Below are 17977 nucleotides of genomic sequence, written 5' to 3' on the forward strand. Positions count from 1 at the left end.
TGCCCAGATGCCCTAAATCAAACTGTCTCAACAGAAGAGGCATTCTAGTCAAGGCCTGGGGTATCAATCATAGTGCTGTTATATACTAACAACAGATGTATTAGCACACCTTCCATTTAACAATCACGAATGATGTATAAGCAGACGGTCACCGGTGTTTTCCAAGAGTACGAGTAGCAAACAGAGTATGAAAGAGACATTAACTGCCTGAAACCTCGCTCTAAAAACTGTGCAGTTGACCCATAGGGAATCCTTCAAACATATGCATGGTTGGTTGTTCTGCTCTTGTTTATCATCTCGGGCTGCAGCACTAACAGCTAGTGCTACAAAGATGTGCGTGGGAGTTGTTTGCTTGCTTGCATTGGTTTCATGCACTGTGTTATGGATTACGGAAAGCAATGCCAACAGATTTCTAATCCAAACACCTAGTATGCAGAGTCTTTGCATAGAGGTTCAGATAATCAAGTTCTTACTGGTAACAAATGACAGAAAACAATAGTTAGAAAACCATACAATCTACTAATGTGACTTGACAGCAATGGAAGACAATCAGCACTTTGACATACTGGCGTTCAACCTTCTCTTCCTGTGGGTTTCAGTGTTGGTATCTCACCAATACGCAGCTCTGTGGCACCAAATGGTAGCAAAGTGATGTCTTCCACAGGCTGGTTAGATGTCACAGGACTTGCAGGAGGCGCCGCAGCAGAACCAAGATCCAGCTGCCAATCAGGGAGTAAACGTCCCTGTGATAGAAACACAATACGACTATGCATACCAGTTTAGTACCAAGACACACAGCAGGCAGTGATTATACCACATACTTTAGCTTTGATCATAGCTGGTGATCCAGTTATAGAGAAAGGAGGTTGATCGGACTGCAGACCTCGGTACATAAATTCCAGATTCATTTCAGGATGTTTGTCGTCGTCCAATTGGAGGGCATAGTTCCAAGGAGTAGTGTTTGTGATTTGGTAGTCTTTACTGTTAAAGTCATAGCTGCGGAGAGCCGTGTAGTTTTCACCAATCTCCAAACCATACAACAAAGGTCTACATTAAGACATTACACACAAGTTGCACTCTAAAGTTACACTCATTGACAGATACATCAACAAACCCTTTGTAAATAGAAGCAGCTTGATTAAACCGCCTCTCCACTCGTAATGTCATGTTGATGTTCAGCATCACTTTAGTTGTCCCTGAGCACTGTACTTTGAACAACTGGCCTATCAGTGTAAACATAATTTTTGTATTTTAAATGCAACAACAAATTGAATCAAGCATGTGGAACAATGGGTAGAGCATTCAATGTCATACCTGCTTCTACCATTTGGGGCTTTCCACCATTGATAGTCGCTGAGGTGCCAGTAGCCCAAGAAGGAATTCGAACATACAGTGGAAAGGGGGAACTGCTTTGAGCCGTGATGGAAACACCACCGTCCCATGGATACATTGTATCCACAGAAACCATCTGCTTAGAACCATCTGATGTCATAGCAGTGACGACACAAGGTGCTATCATTGACAAAATCTAAAGAACCGACGGTTAAAATTGTTCCATCTCGGTGGTAACAGTGCATACAAGGCCTCCATCTGGTGATTGTAAGAAAATGTGTGATACAAACTTTGGCCATCCTTGATTAAAGTTTCCTACCAAAAATTATTGGTAAAATTGAAACAAACTGACACTGTAGATTGTCGTGTACGTATCTAATATGGCAAACCTGTGCAGCAGCCATAGTTTGGTTCCAAGCCATATCTGCAAATGCAAATATAATTCACTTTATTTAAAGTCAAATGGTACAGTCAAGTTTACAGAATAGAATCTGGTCCATCGCTAGCCCAGACATGATGATCGATGTGTACAGCGTTAGCTTCATTCACCTCTTGAAGGTATTGATGAGCCCACATGTCAGGAGTGAGTGTAGCAGGTAGCGCATTGTAGCACATCTTTTCAGCCTGCTCAGCTATTACCCACACAGTACATTTCCCGATTGCTTAATTAATTTACAGCAGGTGCTTATATACAACTACTAACCAAACATAGGATCACCAATGACTGCAAATAGAGTTTCAAATGAGAACATCCCCTCCACAACAGTACACAACTCAGTTCCTGTAGTTTATAAAGCGTCATTTTAAACGATGAGATCTCTGTTTAGTGACAAAGTAGGATGACCTCTTGATGGCATATTCCCTGCCAAATGTTCATCTGCACCAAATGTACCACTTGCTAGCCCGTGGTATTTAAACAAACGCTCAACACGCTGATATGAACTGTTTCGATCAGCATCATCTTTTGACTGCCTATACCTACAGGTGCGTGCATAATCAAAATCAGATGAACGATATCTAACACATTAAATTTTCCTTATACCAAACTGCTCCAGATTTGAGAGACTGCCCGACATTAACTCCATGATTTGCCATGCTTAGACTACTTGCTGAACCAGTTGGAAAGTCGTTTCCTTCATAGTAACCCTTCCAGTCAAAGCCCTAAAGCAATCACATTGAATTGATTAAATAAATAAAAAACAAATTATCAAGTATCCTAGAACCCCACATTCGTGACCAAGCCTTGGACCAAATTACATTGGTTTGAGGTGGGTATCTAGTAAGTCTCTTGTGTAAGCTGGCAGCTATTGGGAACTAAGCAAAACTGCTTTTAATTGTCTAAGTGCTGCTCAATGTAGGGCATCCAATCCAAGATGATTACAAAAGCGGAGTCTCATCGTATATACAACACACGTACCTGTTGCTTGGCCTGTTCGGCTAAATCCCAAAGAAACTGCTCTTCGCCTGTATTACCATTTTCTAGTAGCCAGTGAACGGACAAAACCATATCTTCCCACCGATATTGTGACCTAGAATTTCTCTTCAAATAACACACCACTCTCCTAGTCTCAACTCTATTCCTCTCACCATCCACTTAGAGGAACAGTAAACATCTTCTGACGTGCTGTGTGGAGAAATTTCATAACTGCAGGAAGAATTCTGGTGTCACTACTATTCACTTCATGATACTAAATAAGGTATACAACACAATGGTATAAATTCAAGACAAAGAGAAATGAAGTAGAGTACTTGCAGCAGAGCCAGCATCATTGGAAACTTTGACCAGTACATGTTTCCATCTTTGTCATCCTCGGGTCCAAGCCAACCATCAGAGCTTTGGTGTTCAAGTATGTAATCAACGTATTTATGTACCTCCACATTTATGGACACATTAATTAACATTCAGAGCGAAACTTCATCAACGATTGCTAGTTACCTGCGCCTGCAGACTTGGTTCATCCAACTGGTATGACAAAGGCACAAATCCGTTTAGCCAGTATGGAGTTCTCTCGTGCAGTCCCGTGTCTCCTTTTCCTCCAATCCAACTTGAGTTCGCCACATCAATCCAGAACAACGCAAGATGACCAGATAACCCGTCAGCCTGAATCTGTAACTGTTCCTTTAACCATCCTATGACATAAAAAAATCACATGTAGGCATTCATTCAAATTCACTAACAATTTTTATACCTTGAGGCTTTACTGCTCCTGTTGGAAGTGGCTTAAAAGCATAAGGCAACAAGGTTGCATTTTTGACTCCTGACACCTGGAGAATCAAACGAGTGAGTAATCACGTGACAAAGCCATTGATTGAGATGCCTGCATGTCTACCCTGCAAGGATTTAGTGATTGAGGCATGAGCTTGTCTTTCAAGTAACAGAGCGGTGCTGACGGGTCTCCGGAGCAGTTTGCTTTGCAGTAAGCCCAGCAAACACACTGAGGATTGGAGTCGCACATTTTTGAGCAAACCGACGGTTTGTCGTTGGCCTGCAGAGTAATCGGCATGCCTGCTATGTCTCCGTCCATTCTATCCACGCCATCATCACCGTCTGACAGCGAAGCACTGCCAACATGAAAAACTAACGCACAAAACAGTGCAACCAGAAACATCACTGAACTTTGCAAGATGTCTAAAGCGCGCTAGATAGACGGCTGCACAAATTAAGTTAATTAATTAATTAATTAACTTTAGTGCACCGGTCGCCAACCAGTCAGTTTTGTAAGCGTCAAAGGGTTAAGTTAATTAATTGCATGTAAAGTAAATGTCGTTGTAGGAAATTGCATTCATGATTCTGATTCCACAGTCATGCACTGAAGTAAAACTCCAGACGTAGCCATTGTCGTTACGAACGATACAGTACTCAGCTGCAATAATAATCTATATATTCAGTGCTGTTGCTCTTTTAGCAAACTAAATTTGGTTAGATTTGTGCTGTCACGTGCCTAAACCTTAATTAGACATGACTAGGTAAAGACACTTCATCTGTTTCAATTATACAGTTTGCACGTATGAATGAATGAATTTTATTGTTATCGCAAATAGTGCAGTTCCCAGTCAGGCCTCGTACATACACACACATACATACATATACACACTACACGTACAACAAATGAATCTAGGACATACACAAAAAGGCCAATACAACAACCTCTAGATCCTACATTCTATATTCATACCATCCCATTCCCTAGTAATAGTTTGTTCGTAGACCTTACTGCCCTCTTCAAAAAGCTGACTTTTGATTTTGCATCCAGACAGTCCTAGCTATGACAAAATCCTGCAATAACATTGAGTGAAAGTTGCATAGCATCAACACACAAACATCCCGGGGATTGCGAGGGAGACGTACCCAACTGGGACTGTACATGTGTACTTAACACTGTCTACAGTCCCTACACGGACTCTTGCAAAAGGTAGTGTCCTAGCTTATTAAACTCCATCCTTGCACAATTTCAACCAGACTAAAGGCCAAGCGTTTAGCAATTACCATATATTAATATTGCAAGGTTAGAAACAAATTACAAATCAAGTTTGGCTTGGGACTGTGAACCTCAGTCCTTCCTTGTTTGGAATTTACTCTAGAGAAGGAATCAACAGTCCCCTACGGAAACGCAGTCCCTAGCCACTGCTATTAAACGCAGGTACAGTACTGTTCTAAACATTTAGAGTTGTTTTACTCCTGTGATCGAGATCAACTTCTTGAACTTTAGCTACCATGGCACCGCGCCTACAGATTGTGCTTCTTTCAGCAAAGGTTTTCATTGGACTACTGGGCCATTTCCAAGGAGTCAATGGTGACACATGTGGCACAATTGGCAGCAGCTGTTCCCATCTATCTAACTCAACATGCTGCCATGGTCTGACATGTTGGAATGAGCTCTGTTGGAACTGGACCAACACCAACTGCACAACTGCAGACAATATGTGTGATTGCAATACGTGTACTATAGACTGTTGCACTAACAAATGGATCTCAGATAAACATGGCAAGTGTTGGTGTGCTGCTGTTAAAGTAGAAGACAACACTAAGACAAGTAACAGCAACTCATGCAAACCAGCTGGGCAAAAATGTTCTTGCTGGTCTTGTGAAAGTGAATGCTGCAGTACATTCTGGACAGCTGACAAGGATTCGTGCCAATGCACCAAGTCTCCAGATTCACAACGTTTCAAGTAACTAGTCTAACATAGGTTGTGGACAGAAAAGACGACATAGACAAGTTGCTGAGCAAGTGTAGGTACTGCTGCTACTGATTTGTAGACAGTTGGCAATATAGCAAGTATTGTTAAGCAAGTGTAGATACTGTAGTACTAATACTGCTGCTGCTGCTTTTGTTACTGCTAGATCAACTTATGTTATTATAGTCATTATAGTCATGCAAAGCTATTTCAATACTATGTTCAATACTTCAAGCTGCGACTTTGCAAATTGCAGTGTCCGGATCAGAATCTCTTTTTCTTGTTTACGCAACTTGACTGCATTTGTAGCAAAGACTGTTAGATCCCCCTTCCTCAACAATGCCTCATCTTCCTGAATGAGAGTTAAAATAACAACACATCATGCACATATAAGTAAACACTACAACATGAAGTCTTTGGTTACTTCAACAGTAGATTTATACCGACGAAGTAGCAGTGATGATCTAAGTTTCACATGTAGGTATTAACACTGCTAATAACAGATTTATGTATAGTTTACCTCGTTTCCAAAAACGTGAAGACACCTTTCTCGTTCTCATAACTAACCTTACTTACTGGGCTTCGTAAGGATGAGATCTTTGAGAGATCTGCCTGCACTCTTTCCAACAACTGATCTGCAACAAAAGTGTGTTACTTATGCTACCAAACATACTACTAAGTCTTACCATTAGTCATACAGAATACTCGTAGAAACGCCAATAAATTCAATGTGATTGGATACTGTTCATCAACAATACAAAATGAAGCAGACCTGCATAATCTTTTCATAAACAACTGTAACAAGATTAATTATGTATCCCAAAATGCCTACTCTGGAATATTAAGATGAGACAAAAGTTGAGTTTTTAATCCGAAAAGATGATCATTTTTGCTTACACCTAAAAACTAACAGTTTCAAGACAGAAATGTACAGAATATCCCACAAAACAGTAACCTAGTCGAATCTTAAGTCTTCCAATTGGGTTCTTGTCATAAAAAAATCCAGAGTTCACAACAAATTCAGCATTTGTCCTAGGACCATAACACATGACAACCTACAGAGATACAACATGTCGTGCATGAATAAACACAAAAACCACTTTCAGATGACCTCAGAGCCAACAGGAAAATCCTTCATGGCATAGCATAAACAGCAGTGCTGAGCAAGAGAGAAATCAGTTGTTATCTGTAAATAAATTCAGTACTTAACCACTGATATCAAATTTGTTAAAGAAAATAACATACGGCTCCTTCGCAATGATTACACATGTCCCATCCAGGTATAAGAGCCAAAGTAGAGTCCTCTCCATCCTTGATAGGAATTCTATTTTGCCTTGTCATTACACATGATGTAGCCCATCTTCAAAGGACAAACTGCCCATAATCAACCAATAAAGTTTTCAATTAAGCAACCTGTAATCTTCATATGTAAATGGTCGTTGGAACACAGAAAGATGCTTGGCTTCTGGGTGCTTAAGAAACAATTTCAGGAGATATGCATATTGTCTGGCAATACTCTTTGACTGATTTATAGCTTCCATGTAAGCTGTACTTCCTTCAAGTAACTTAATCTCTTCAACATTGTAATACAAAGGAGTTGCAAACGTCTCTGGCAAGACATCAATATATGGTCTCCAGAATGAATCTGGATTAAATTGCTCACAAACAAGATGCACAGCCAGAGCAACATTAGGCATAGTCTGCAATAGGTGGTCTGATTCTGTAAAGAATTTTAGTCTAGATTCACTGGCAGTTACTGCAGTGATCATTAGCTTCTGAGGAATCATTAAAAACTGTTCATGTTCCTGCAGTCAATCAAACAATTAAAACCACTTAAATAAAATTAATTTATGAAAAAAACACATAAAACTACCTTAATATGAGTAAGTGCTTTTACTCCAAATCCAACACCAGGAAACTCAATAAAATCAACCTGTGAATTAAAAGATCAATAAAACTAGCTTGGCATATTTTGTGGCATTGCTTAGTAAACAGAACTACTTATACAACTACTAGGAAGTACTGTAATACTGTATGCACACGTACCACACACCAACTCTTATAAACTATATGCCCTCTCTACTTTAGAAACCCTTTGGCTATGCTGGCTACCTTTCTACATTGAATGACTTTGGCCTGTCTGTCTATCTGCCAAATCAGTCTTTTTTCTACATAATAATAAATAGACTTTCATACACTAGTCAATACCCAAAAACTCAATAGTGCCAACAACTGCTAATGTCCGTGTATATCCAGCAACCAAACCACTGATGACCAAACTCATTAACAATTAATAAAGAAGCACTACAGTGCAAACCCTCCGCATGCCATAGCTATGCAGCTCCACCATATTTAAAAAACATACAGGACATTTATTTGGTCATGTGTTACACAATTGCCTAGCAGGTCGTATGTACAGTAGTACATCACATGACCACCACACATTACTGTACCTAAATGTGTTTCACACATCGATAATAATGAAGAATAATAAAATGCCTAATCCTCGGCACTGATTGAGTCATTACTGCACTTGCACAATGTTATCAACGTATACCCTTACAATTACGCCTAGTGACCATGTTGCATGATTCATTACCGCAATCATTAGCAATGCACTCAACTTGCTTCTTTATTGTTGTTAATAAGCAATGTCAAGATCATAGTTGTTAAAGAAACCTTGTGAGCTAAGAACATGCATATGCACAAGTATAACTTATAACGAAGGCTTTTTCTCTCAAAGATTACTCTTGCCTTACTGTCAAAGAGCAATAAACGTACCACCTCCAGAACGTCATACAGTAACTATTGCTTTTCTGCATCTTGACAAACAGATCAGGTCCTTCTTTCTCAAAACGTAACTCGTAAAACGTTTAAATACAAAGAAACAGAATGAAAAAGTTGACATACACATCAATCTGTCGCCTCTGCTATAATTACCAGTGATTTGTATTGTACGCGTTCTTTTGGATGCCACAACTCTGTGCTAAAAGCATGAGAAATACTGTAATCTATTTCCAAGCACTGGAGAAAATGTTCAGTTGGTGTCAAAAGCAATTTATTTGAGGTTGGGATTTACTTTCGTGTCTTCAAAAGAACTTTGGGCCATGTGCAGCAAGCAACATGTTTCAAATTACTCACAAAATTACATTTGCAAATGGAAACCAGTTCAGTGCTTTATCACACTCGGCAGTGTTTCTATAATCTGTACAGTATGCCTGTCTGTCTACATTAACAGTCTACTTGCATGTGTACAGGGTGTCCATAATTTGACTTGAGTTTTCCTAATTCCGACGGGAATCCATCAGAAATAAGGATCCATCAGAAATAAGGATCCATCAGGTAGCGCAAATTATGCAAAAAGCTAGAACAAACAGCTGACTCACTCCTCTTTCACCATTAGTCACATCCTGCATGCCTGTTTCACATGCCAATATAAATTTGTATTTTACTTTTCCAAGCCTCGAAGGCCCTAACTATTGGTTGCACATAGCGCACTGTCGCGACGGAGGGTCCCCGCAAATCTTGGACAGTCTGTGTGTGTACTGTAGCTACACGTGACGACAACTTACGCAATGCACATCCACGCCGTTAGCAACTAACCACTCTCTAAACGCAGGAAACCGATCTGCCCGACTGCCATCCTCGCATACAGCTTCGTGCCCTGTAGATACACGCAAGTAGTCTGGAGGTCAATAAATTACTGTCGAGTGACGTGTACACATGCAGACACGCAAGAAAATAAACACACCATCTGCTGAAGCTCTGCACGCGCTCTGTTTGTCAATAAGTTGATCTACAAGTTTCCGTATAGCAACAAAGTCTTCCCACTCGTCTTCTCCAGGCGGCTGGGTCGTTCCTAGACGTCAATTTCAAGTCACGTGACACTGCCCCAATACGAAATCAGGCACCTCGTACCTCTAAAAATCTCTTCTACTAATCTCATGACTTCAGCATCAGGCCTAAAACTTTCTGGTTGTGGCTGTTTCTGCCTTGATCGACGACTTTTCTTTCCCATCACGAAAGTCCCGTCCACATGTAAAGCGCGCTAGTTTCTATACAGTCAAATGTGTGAGTATCAGCCTATGTACATATCTATTCAAACAATACAAACAGAAATCAGCATCAATAAAATAACTAAAGTCGTTTGTTCAGTCATGTTCATGATCGAGGAATAAATTGTCTAAAAACCATATTGACAAAATACTTAATTAACTAGATGTATCAGAAAATATAGAGTAGCGTGCATACTTCAGGATTGAGCGCAACTTTGAAAAGCTCTTTATTTGCCTGTGCCCTGCCTCATGAAATACCTCAAAGTAGACTTGAGAAGGATCTGACCTCTTAGACACGGCAGCTCTGTACATCTAATAGTTAGAGTACAATCAAATTTGACTCAATCAATCACATCGGTGAGAACAAAAGGACCTCTTCTCCTTGCTCGATAGGAATTATTTTATCCAATAAGCCATGCACTATTAGAATTGGGCATGTGAGATCACCAACCCTAAACACATGCAGGTTAAAGTACAAATAAATGCTTGTATGGTGTTTGGAAAAGCTGACCTGCTAACTGAATTAAATTTTTCCGGCAGTGAAGAAAGAAACAGAGAACGGAAAAAGGGAAGATAGCGAAAAGGAAGAGAAAGCGGATGGCTCATGGCAGCATCTTCAACACTTGTTATTGGTGCTTCTAACACGACACCGTCTGGCCCTTGACCTACATGACAACAACACACATGTCAAAATGACTAAACCTAGTCAACCTATAATATAGAAAGTACTCAAAGACATGCACTGCAACGATAGTAAAGATGACTGATTGACTGCTCATCAAAGCTTAACCAAATACGGAGCCACCCCCTTCCTGACATATAACAAAAACTTAGTAGGTTGTTGAATTTGTAGCTAAACACGCGAGTTTCCATTAATTAATTAATGAAAATATGAACAAACTGCAATGTAATTTCAACCCACATTGTCAAAAACTTTTGATTTATAAATACAAAATGTGTACTACATCAATGTGTACCTTCATCACACAGTTGTCTAACAAGCAATGTTGTAGCCCTATAAACAGCAACAACATTAGTGTTCTATGTGTTACAAAGATGGTGTGAGACTTCGTTCCTATGGAGTCAGCTGTGTTACAGTACAACACATCCGGTATGTTGTATCATCTCTAGATTATTGCACTGTACATATACGTAAGAGACCATGATTGCCAACCAAAATCCCACCACATCATGCAGTATACTTCATGATATTGCCATTACAGTGCAGTTCTTACGCGCTTCCTAGTGAATGACCCCACACATACATCCGGCTCCTGTCACCTCGCATCTTCGTCCACTCCCATACCAACCTTGCATCATCAGCCATTCCTACAAGCGCACAAAGCCACACCTTAGCGTAACTATTTATGCTTCCTGTTTACTTCTTAATGATTTGCATTGGACTACTCATAAACACCTCACCTCTTTCGGTTGGCCACCCTGGAGAATCTCCAAATCCTAGCAACAATATTAACGATCCGATAGAACGTTGAAAAAAAGAATGTCTGAAACTAGAAATTTTACCTGCATAATCTAGAGTTATCACGTGATAACCTAGAGATGCCAAAATCTACAAAAAATTCACAAGAACAAAAGGAGTCGATAATTAATTTTATTAGATTTGTGCAGGATCTAGATACAAACGCTGCGTTGTGTACAAGTACGTACTCTTACACAATCATAGGTGGGTGGAAGTAGGAGTGGCTTCAAAGGTGAGTGTACCGATTACGTAGCGCAAGCTCTGATTGGTCACTACCGACAGCTCTTCCGGTTTCGCGTGTACTTCAGATTAGAGGTCGTGCACCTCCACTCATTGCTTTTCTAGCTCTTCCTATGTCAGATAGAGGTGCGTCTGTATGGCCGAAGAAGGAATTATAGTACACAAAGGATGTCTAGCCATCTCTAAACGACAAGTTCTAAAGGTAAAAGACACGGTTTCTACTCGTTGGCTGTTTAGCTAGCTAGGCGCCCCCAACAGGTGGCGAAGCGGCTAGCTTTCGGGCTTCTAATGAAAACCATTCTTTGTCTAGACCCGTAAGAAAAGATGGTTCGTGCTACAACAACAACCCGGTGTCAATCAGGTATGTGTCACAGCACTTCTAGCTGTCCTACGCGGAACTGTCAGCCGCCTCTCCCCCAGGAAATCTCTTGATTTCTTTACGAAATTAGCGGCGGTCTTATGCAGGTGTACGGTCTGTCTAATTCTTTGCCGGTGTGTCTGCTAGAGTTCGTCGTTTTCTCTTCGCTTCTACAAAGATCACTCGTGCACAATCCTCGATGGAGAGATACATCTCTCAAGCGTCTCTAGTCTCACATCATCTCAGAAGCGCTCTTTCCAGTTGATGACAAAGGCAAGAAGAACGTACGACTTGAAAGCCGACAATGAACGGGAGAAAATCGTTTGGATGGCAAAGATACAGGAAATCATGAGCCAACGTAAGAACGTGTCTGTACACGTTTTATCGCGTATCCGGTTTTTACGGAACGATTTTGCTCGTTTCATGCCGGTCTGGTGGGTTGAATTTATGTCTGGTGGGTTAAATTTATGTTGATGGCTGGCATTGAGCAAACAGTCTCGGTATCAGTGTTTGCTATGTCGTCAGGAGAGGTTTCTGGGTGGGTTCTATAGGCGGATCGCCGCAAACCATTCGAGGAATTCGGCTTGGCTTGGCCTTTCGTTCATTTCACTTCCGAAGCACTTCACATACTGTACTGCTGGAGAATGCAATGGTTATTGAACGCTGTTTTGTTTTGATAGAATCATATTACGTGCAAATGACGTCGTGTCAACAAGTCTTCCCGTTGGACCGTCTTCTTTGTGTTACCCAAGGAGATCTCGTGCTCATGTGTCCTGTTACTTCGCTTCCAACTCACAGCTGGAAGGTTGTCAGTCTACACTCGTTTGGCACCAGTGGACCTCAACTGTGGTTGCAGCAATGTAAAGGGTGCAATCAAGAGACTGCATCGGATCCTGTCTTTCTGACCATTGGATCGGGTGCCTCTGCTTGCGAGGAAATATTTGAACAAGTCTGCGCTGTTGCTTGTGGAACTGGATCGCAAGATAAAAATGTCTTGTCACAATCAGACACTGTCACTGGACACACAAAAACATTTTATCTAGCTGCTCATCAAGGGCATGAACAACATTCACCCTCTCCAACTCCACAACATGGTCAGGCTGTGTTTCTAAACAGAGCATTGTCACCAGACACATTAGCTACTAATACGTCAGTATCTGATGACAAGTGGTCGTCCAGGTCTGTCAGCTGTGATCATCCTGACTCTGGTTTCAGTACCCGATCCAACTCGGGAGTGCTCACTACTGCAATGCCTCCAATACTTCACCATCACCACGAGTCAGCAGTGAGACAAGGTAGTCTTCCCATCTCATCCCATCATAGGCCTACTCGCAGTCGACTACAAAAAGGCAGCCTTCCACTGCTCGACTACCCAGTCTCATCGGCCAGCTGTGGTTCTCTAGATGCCTACAAGAGATCTACAGACTATGGAGATGAACCTCTGGGGCCACACTATGACAATCGTGATACAGAAGATGTGTTCGTATTCATGACCTGCCCTGCATCACAATTCCCGCCTTCCAAGAAACTGGTAACTGCAAGGTCACATTCAGATGCCTGGCCGCAGATGATGAAGAATACAAAAATACTGACTACGGCACGAACCCACTCACACTTAATCATCGGATCCACTGCAGCAAGACAGCATCCTCCTCCAAGTCCCCCCATCCCACCCAGACCAGCGAAGACATTGGTACCATCTACCATACCAAAGAGAAAGTGCCCATCAGAATAACTTACCAATAGCAAACGGAAGCTGACAGGAGCAGACAGGATCATACTAGATTCAGAGAATCGGTGACTCATACTGCACATAGAATATTCATTGAGAGACTTAGTTTCCTATATTCGAATGACTGAAGTGACTTGCTTCATAATATTTTATTCAACTAGAGTTGTTACGTGATGAGTAGCAGTCCTTATTTCTTTAGATATTCAAGTGCTTCCTATGAGGCAACTACTAGTGTGTAGGTTGTGGATTTGTACTAAACTCCCCGAGTTGTTGAAAGTTGCTACTTTGACAAGAAATACATAAGTCTAAACACGATGTCCTGATTCTCACAGAAACGCGTTGGTGTAGCTAATATCCACTGAGAGTGACCTAGCTAAGCATCAGCTCCTTCAACAAATGGACCACACTAATCATTCTGTTAGAGGTATATGACTTGGCACCCTGAGTTTCTACCAGCTAAAGCAATAGCTTCTCTGTATCTTCATTTATTTGGTTTCAGTGTACATAGATGTGGTACCCCTCTGCATAGATAGGGTATCCCAGACAGAACTCCTAGTCTCCTCAGGACTAATGTTACCTTGTCTGGATAGATAACTCTGTGTCTACTAGGAATAGCACCTATTGAAAACTATTGGTCCCTGTCACTAAAACTCTGTTCCACTGACGTCTGTCACTACTCTGTGGTAATCAATTTTGAAGCCACACAGAGTTGCATCCTGCTTTAATAAAGAGAGCTACTTGTTTATTTCCCGTGCTACCACAGAAACACAGGCGCCCATTCCTCTGATTAGACCAATTAATTAGTAGAAATAATCTTGAGCAAATTAAGGTTAGCATAGTCGGTGTAAAATAACTTGCTCCAAGAAAGTGGGCAATTGTGCAGTTTTAGTTCAGTATTGGCAAAGAATTTGCACCAACCAGAGTAGAGACAACAACCACTGTCACACATCACTCTCTATCTACACCCATATTCCCACTCTACATACCAACAGGTTCCTGCCGAAGTTAATGCATACTGCAGCAGCACCAAAAGCCTTTGGGCAATGAAGTCTGGCTTTACAGGAAGTTTTCATTCCAATCAATCCCATAGAATTACATCTAGACCACATTCACTTTATCCACATAATACTTAAACTTTTTTACATGATGCATGCATGACTCATCCAATGGTGGGCAAACTCACACTAATGAAACCCACTAGATGAAAACTTTCTAGAGCTTGCAAGCTGTATAGATGTTGTACTTTCATGTATTGAGTCTGATTGAGCAGCTTGCTGCCTTTCAACATGTGAGGTGATGCAAAGTAGTCTGCTTTAGTAACCAATTCAAAATCAACCTGCATGACATCTTGAAAGAAACTAACGAGATATGACTTATCCAAACTTGACATAAATGAGCACATATCAACTATAGAATTATATTGTATGACAACCACACATGCCTGTGAATGCTGTGAACCAACTAAACTAACTGCCAATAACCAACTCACACTGCCTGAGCAAGTATCTACAGCATCAAGATTCTTTGTGAGATACATAAATCTACACTAAGTGCATCTTGACTAAAAACAAATCTGCATAAATGTTTGTCTTCACACCTGCCTGTCAGTAACTGACAAATTTTTGACAAAAAAACTTGACTAAACTAGCAACTACTTTTTCCGTATCAAACATAATGTAGTGCATGCTGCAACTAGTGCCACCATAACTGCCTTGCCTCCTAGATGGCCCGGTGTCAGCTACCATGTCCAAGACTGCATTTATGGAATTATAGTTCTAAATGAAAATTGGCAAATACAAATTGCCAACATCACTGTTAATCCAACTCCCAAGCAACGTGGCAAACTTCCTAAGCAACGTGGCAAACCTTCAGATTCTATCCGAGACATCATCCCAAATATCAATATTTGCCAAATATAAACAAATCAATTGATATGATAAATTTTACCCACCAAAATATATAGAATTACAGTGTCATTAGTAAATGCTGCCAAGTTATAAAAGCAAGACAAAACCATGTTCTACTGTCACGTGGTGTCTCTAGACAACTATGACCATAAGTTCTTTCATCTGAGAGAAGAAGTAATTCAGGCTGACTCACAGTCTGATGAATCTGGTAGATAAATGTTGTAAGTTGGAACAGGGCAACCCGATATCCAACTTGCTCATTGAATTGCATGGTAATGGCCACTGACAGTGAGACCTGTCATTCTTATATGACACAATTACAAGTTCAAGCGGAGAGTAGTATAGTAGTAACAGAATGCCAATATTTTAATGTCACAATAAGCTCTACTAGACATATGATTAAAATTTTGAAAAACAAAGTACAGTGATATAATGTGACCATCCACTAGCCATCAGAATCGAGTAACATGAGACCAGTATCTTCCCACGAGAACAGCAATAACAACTCCTCTGTGCTCATGCAGCCTACGTGTATTTGGACATGAAAGCATGAAGACATATTAGTGTGTGTTGAGTAGCATTCGCATGCATGAATTCATGCATGACAAACAGACAGCTGCAGTACTATAGTACTACGCAAAAATTTACACAGCAAGGAAATCTGGAAAATGATATGCTTCTGATATTGATAGGTAGTAGACATTTCAAACCATCTGGTATAAAATTACATCAAGAGATTGCGTTAGACCACTAATGGATAAACACACAAAAAAGATACTCCTGCACTTAAAATTAAACCATCCTAACAAAGGTTGTGGCAGTAGACATTATTAGATGCCCAATGACCTCAAACCAATTAGCAAAAACAACAAGTCAATCATTCTACCCTGATGTCCCACAAAGTGATCCAATAATAATTCATGACATCCAATAATAATTCATGACATCCAATAATAATTCATGGATGTTGCCCCAAACCAACTTCACAAAGTTGTGTAAATAAATTCAGAACAGACCACTTCAAGAGAATGTGTTTGATTACTGGCAGTTCGACCGCAAACACTAAAAGAAATATTTCAACTATCAGGTAGGGGATGAATGTACTGTAGTGTGCATAGGTTACCCCTGTGGCTACGGATATCCATAAATGTGTTCCATTACTCTTCTAGCCAACACCAAAATTTTAAAATAATGCTACTTAGTTGACCCTATGACGCATCTATCATATCCTATTGAACCACAGGCTTTTAGACACTTGAGGTACAACAACAGCAACCTCTAGCTATGCCCTAAGCTACTGACAACTTATGGTCTCTGTGATATTTGTAGCATACTGCCAAACCTGAAGGCAAGGAATGTTTGCAGCATCCTTTTTTAGATAAGTAAACCACACCCTTCTGAATGATTCCATTCTGGTGGGAATGAACTACTAAAGTTAACAAATTCAAGGAACAAACGATCTGCAAGAGGTCTGCTTTCCAGTGAGATGGACAGATTGCAAAACAATGCACGGGTAACAGGGTAAAAAACGGGTAAAATAAATTTGATGTACTTCTTGTTCTACGTCAATCAAGCTCTCTTATGTAGCATTTCATCTCATCTTGTTCATACCAAGTTCCCTGCATTCCACACCCTTTGATTAAAAATAAACCAAATTAATTAAAGTATGATGTGAAAGTGTATAAATGCATGATCAAAGTGTCTCTGGCAAAACTCGTCCAGCTAGCATACACGATTAGTATGACTATTTAAAATATTCCAGCAAAGTGCATGTGTGACAGGCATGTTGGTGTCACCATGTAACCAGCTAAACTCATGGATCAAACACAACAGTTTTATGTAAGACATGATTCAAGGATAACTGTATTAAATGTATTAATTAACATGGCAGGCTTATCCATCACTTGGATGCTAAGCAACTATAAGATTTTACAGTGAAATGACTCAAATTATAAATGTCAATGTATGAAATGTTGTGTCTGCAATACTGGTAAACTACATGAAGACTTTCCCTTCAAATTGTAGCACAGTAACTTCCAAAATATTTTGCATAGTAGAAACACTCTGTGAGTACGAGCACTAAGCCACTCAATACATACTAAAATACTATATCATAGCAGTAGAATTGTTTATCAATAAGTTTATCTAAAATCTGGACTCCAGAAAATGTGGCAGTATTTTCAAAAAGTTCCATTACACACAGACACAGACACACAGACACACACACAGACACACACAGACACACACACACACACACACACACACACACACACACACACACACACACACACACACACACACACACACAAGAATTGAAGATGCATTGTACACAGAATAGATTGATCCTACTAGCTGCCACTTTCCATGCTTATTACATCCTCACCTGGTACAAATCAACTCTATGATATGTTCCCCTAAAATTACAAACACTATACTGTGAGAACACACGTTTTTCTCAGATTTAGAATCCAAACCTTGTGCCCATGTTGCCATGCAGATATAGAACAATTGGCATTCCATTACTCAGCAGAGCATCAAAGTCTTCATTGCTCTCCACTTTGTCAGAAACTTGAGAAGTACTGGGTGCTATTTGCCTTCACAAACATAAACACAACAGTAGTTCACATGATTTACACACACACACACACACACACACACACACACACACACACACACACACACACACACACACACACA

General features: G+C 40.4%; 4 protein-coding genes across 4 annotated transcripts in view; 1 reads left to right on the forward strand and 3 right to left on the reverse strand.

Annotated features, from left to right (window-relative positions):
- Nucleotides 1-361: 361 nt before the first annotated feature.
- On the reverse strand, nucleotides 362-3977 carry LOC134179794 (uncharacterized). Its single transcript, XM_062646751.1, has 16 exons — nucleotides 3663-3977; nucleotides 3522-3597; nucleotides 3269-3462; nucleotides 3082-3204; nucleotides 2920-3020; nucleotides 2750-2861; nucleotides 2375-2493; nucleotides 2177-2310; nucleotides 2036-2113; nucleotides 1814-1964; nucleotides 1722-1756; nucleotides 1580-1647; nucleotides 1315-1528; nucleotides 1115-1223; nucleotides 822-1047; nucleotides 362-743 (listed from the first exon to the last, which is right to left on the reverse strand). The coding sequence occupies exons 1-16, from the start codon at nucleotides 3939-3941 to the stop codon at nucleotides 573-575; spliced, it is 2190 nt and encodes a 729-aa protein (XP_062502735.1). The 5' UTR covers nucleotides 3942-3977; the 3' UTR covers nucleotides 362-572.
- A 1520-nt stretch (nucleotides 3978-5497) lies between these two features.
- Nucleotides 5498-9691, reverse strand: LOC134180460 (actin-histidine N-methyltransferase-like). Its single transcript, XM_062647611.1, has 14 exons — nucleotides 9623-9691; nucleotides 9427-9563; nucleotides 9260-9367; nucleotides 9081-9172; nucleotides 7382-7441; nucleotides 6922-7313; nucleotides 6754-6868; nucleotides 6620-6694; nucleotides 6464-6563; nucleotides 6341-6407; nucleotides 6195-6280; nucleotides 6029-6143; nucleotides 5933-5972; nucleotides 5498-5860 (listed from the first exon to the last, which is right to left on the reverse strand). The coding sequence occupies exons 2-14, from the start codon at nucleotides 9524-9526 to the stop codon at nucleotides 5714-5716; spliced, it is 1497 nt and encodes a 498-aa protein (XP_062503595.1). The 5' UTR covers nucleotides 9527-9563; nucleotides 9623-9691; the 3' UTR covers nucleotides 5498-5713.
- LOC134180462 (lysophosphatidylserine lipase ABHD12-like) overlaps nucleotides 9581-17977 on the reverse strand; it is a 9434-nt gene continuing 1037 nt past the window's right edge. Inside the window, exons 4-13 of the mRNA XM_062647614.1 lie at nucleotides 17755-17874; nucleotides 17664-17694; nucleotides 11088-11133; nucleotides 10986-11021; nucleotides 10799-10892; nucleotides 10541-10578; nucleotides 10075-10228; nucleotides 9937-10015; nucleotides 9760-9875; nucleotides 9581-9691 (exon numbers count right to left, since the gene is read on the reverse strand). Of these exons, the coding sequence (XP_062503598.1) occupies nucleotides 9670-9691; nucleotides 9760-9875; nucleotides 9937-10015; nucleotides 10075-10228; nucleotides 10541-10578; nucleotides 10799-10892; nucleotides 10986-11021; nucleotides 11088-11133; nucleotides 17664-17694; nucleotides 17755-17874 (736 nt within the window). The 3' untranslated portion in view covers nucleotides 9581-9669. The remainder of the gene's footprint in view (nucleotides 9692-9759; nucleotides 9876-9936; nucleotides 10016-10074; nucleotides 10229-10540; nucleotides 10579-10798; nucleotides 10893-10985; nucleotides 11022-11087; nucleotides 11134-17663; nucleotides 17695-17754; nucleotides 17875-17977) is intronic.
- LOC134180461 (uncharacterized) lies at nucleotides 11190-13688 on the forward strand. The gene is made up of 4 exons (XM_062647612.1): nucleotides 11190-11485; nucleotides 11594-11644; nucleotides 11789-11999; nucleotides 12322-13688. The coding sequence occupies exons 1-4, from the start codon at nucleotides 11420-11422 to the stop codon at nucleotides 13374-13376; spliced, it is 1383 nt and encodes a 460-aa protein (XP_062503596.1). The 5' UTR covers nucleotides 11190-11419; the 3' UTR covers nucleotides 13377-13688.

The sequence above is a fragment of the Corticium candelabrum genome, chromosome 5 (genome assembly GCF_963422355.1).
Source record: "Corticium candelabrum chromosome 5, ooCorCand1.1, whole genome shotgun sequence".
NCBI classification, from domain to species: Eukaryota; Metazoa; Porifera; class Homoscleromorpha; order Homosclerophorida; family Plakinidae; genus Corticium; species Corticium candelabrum.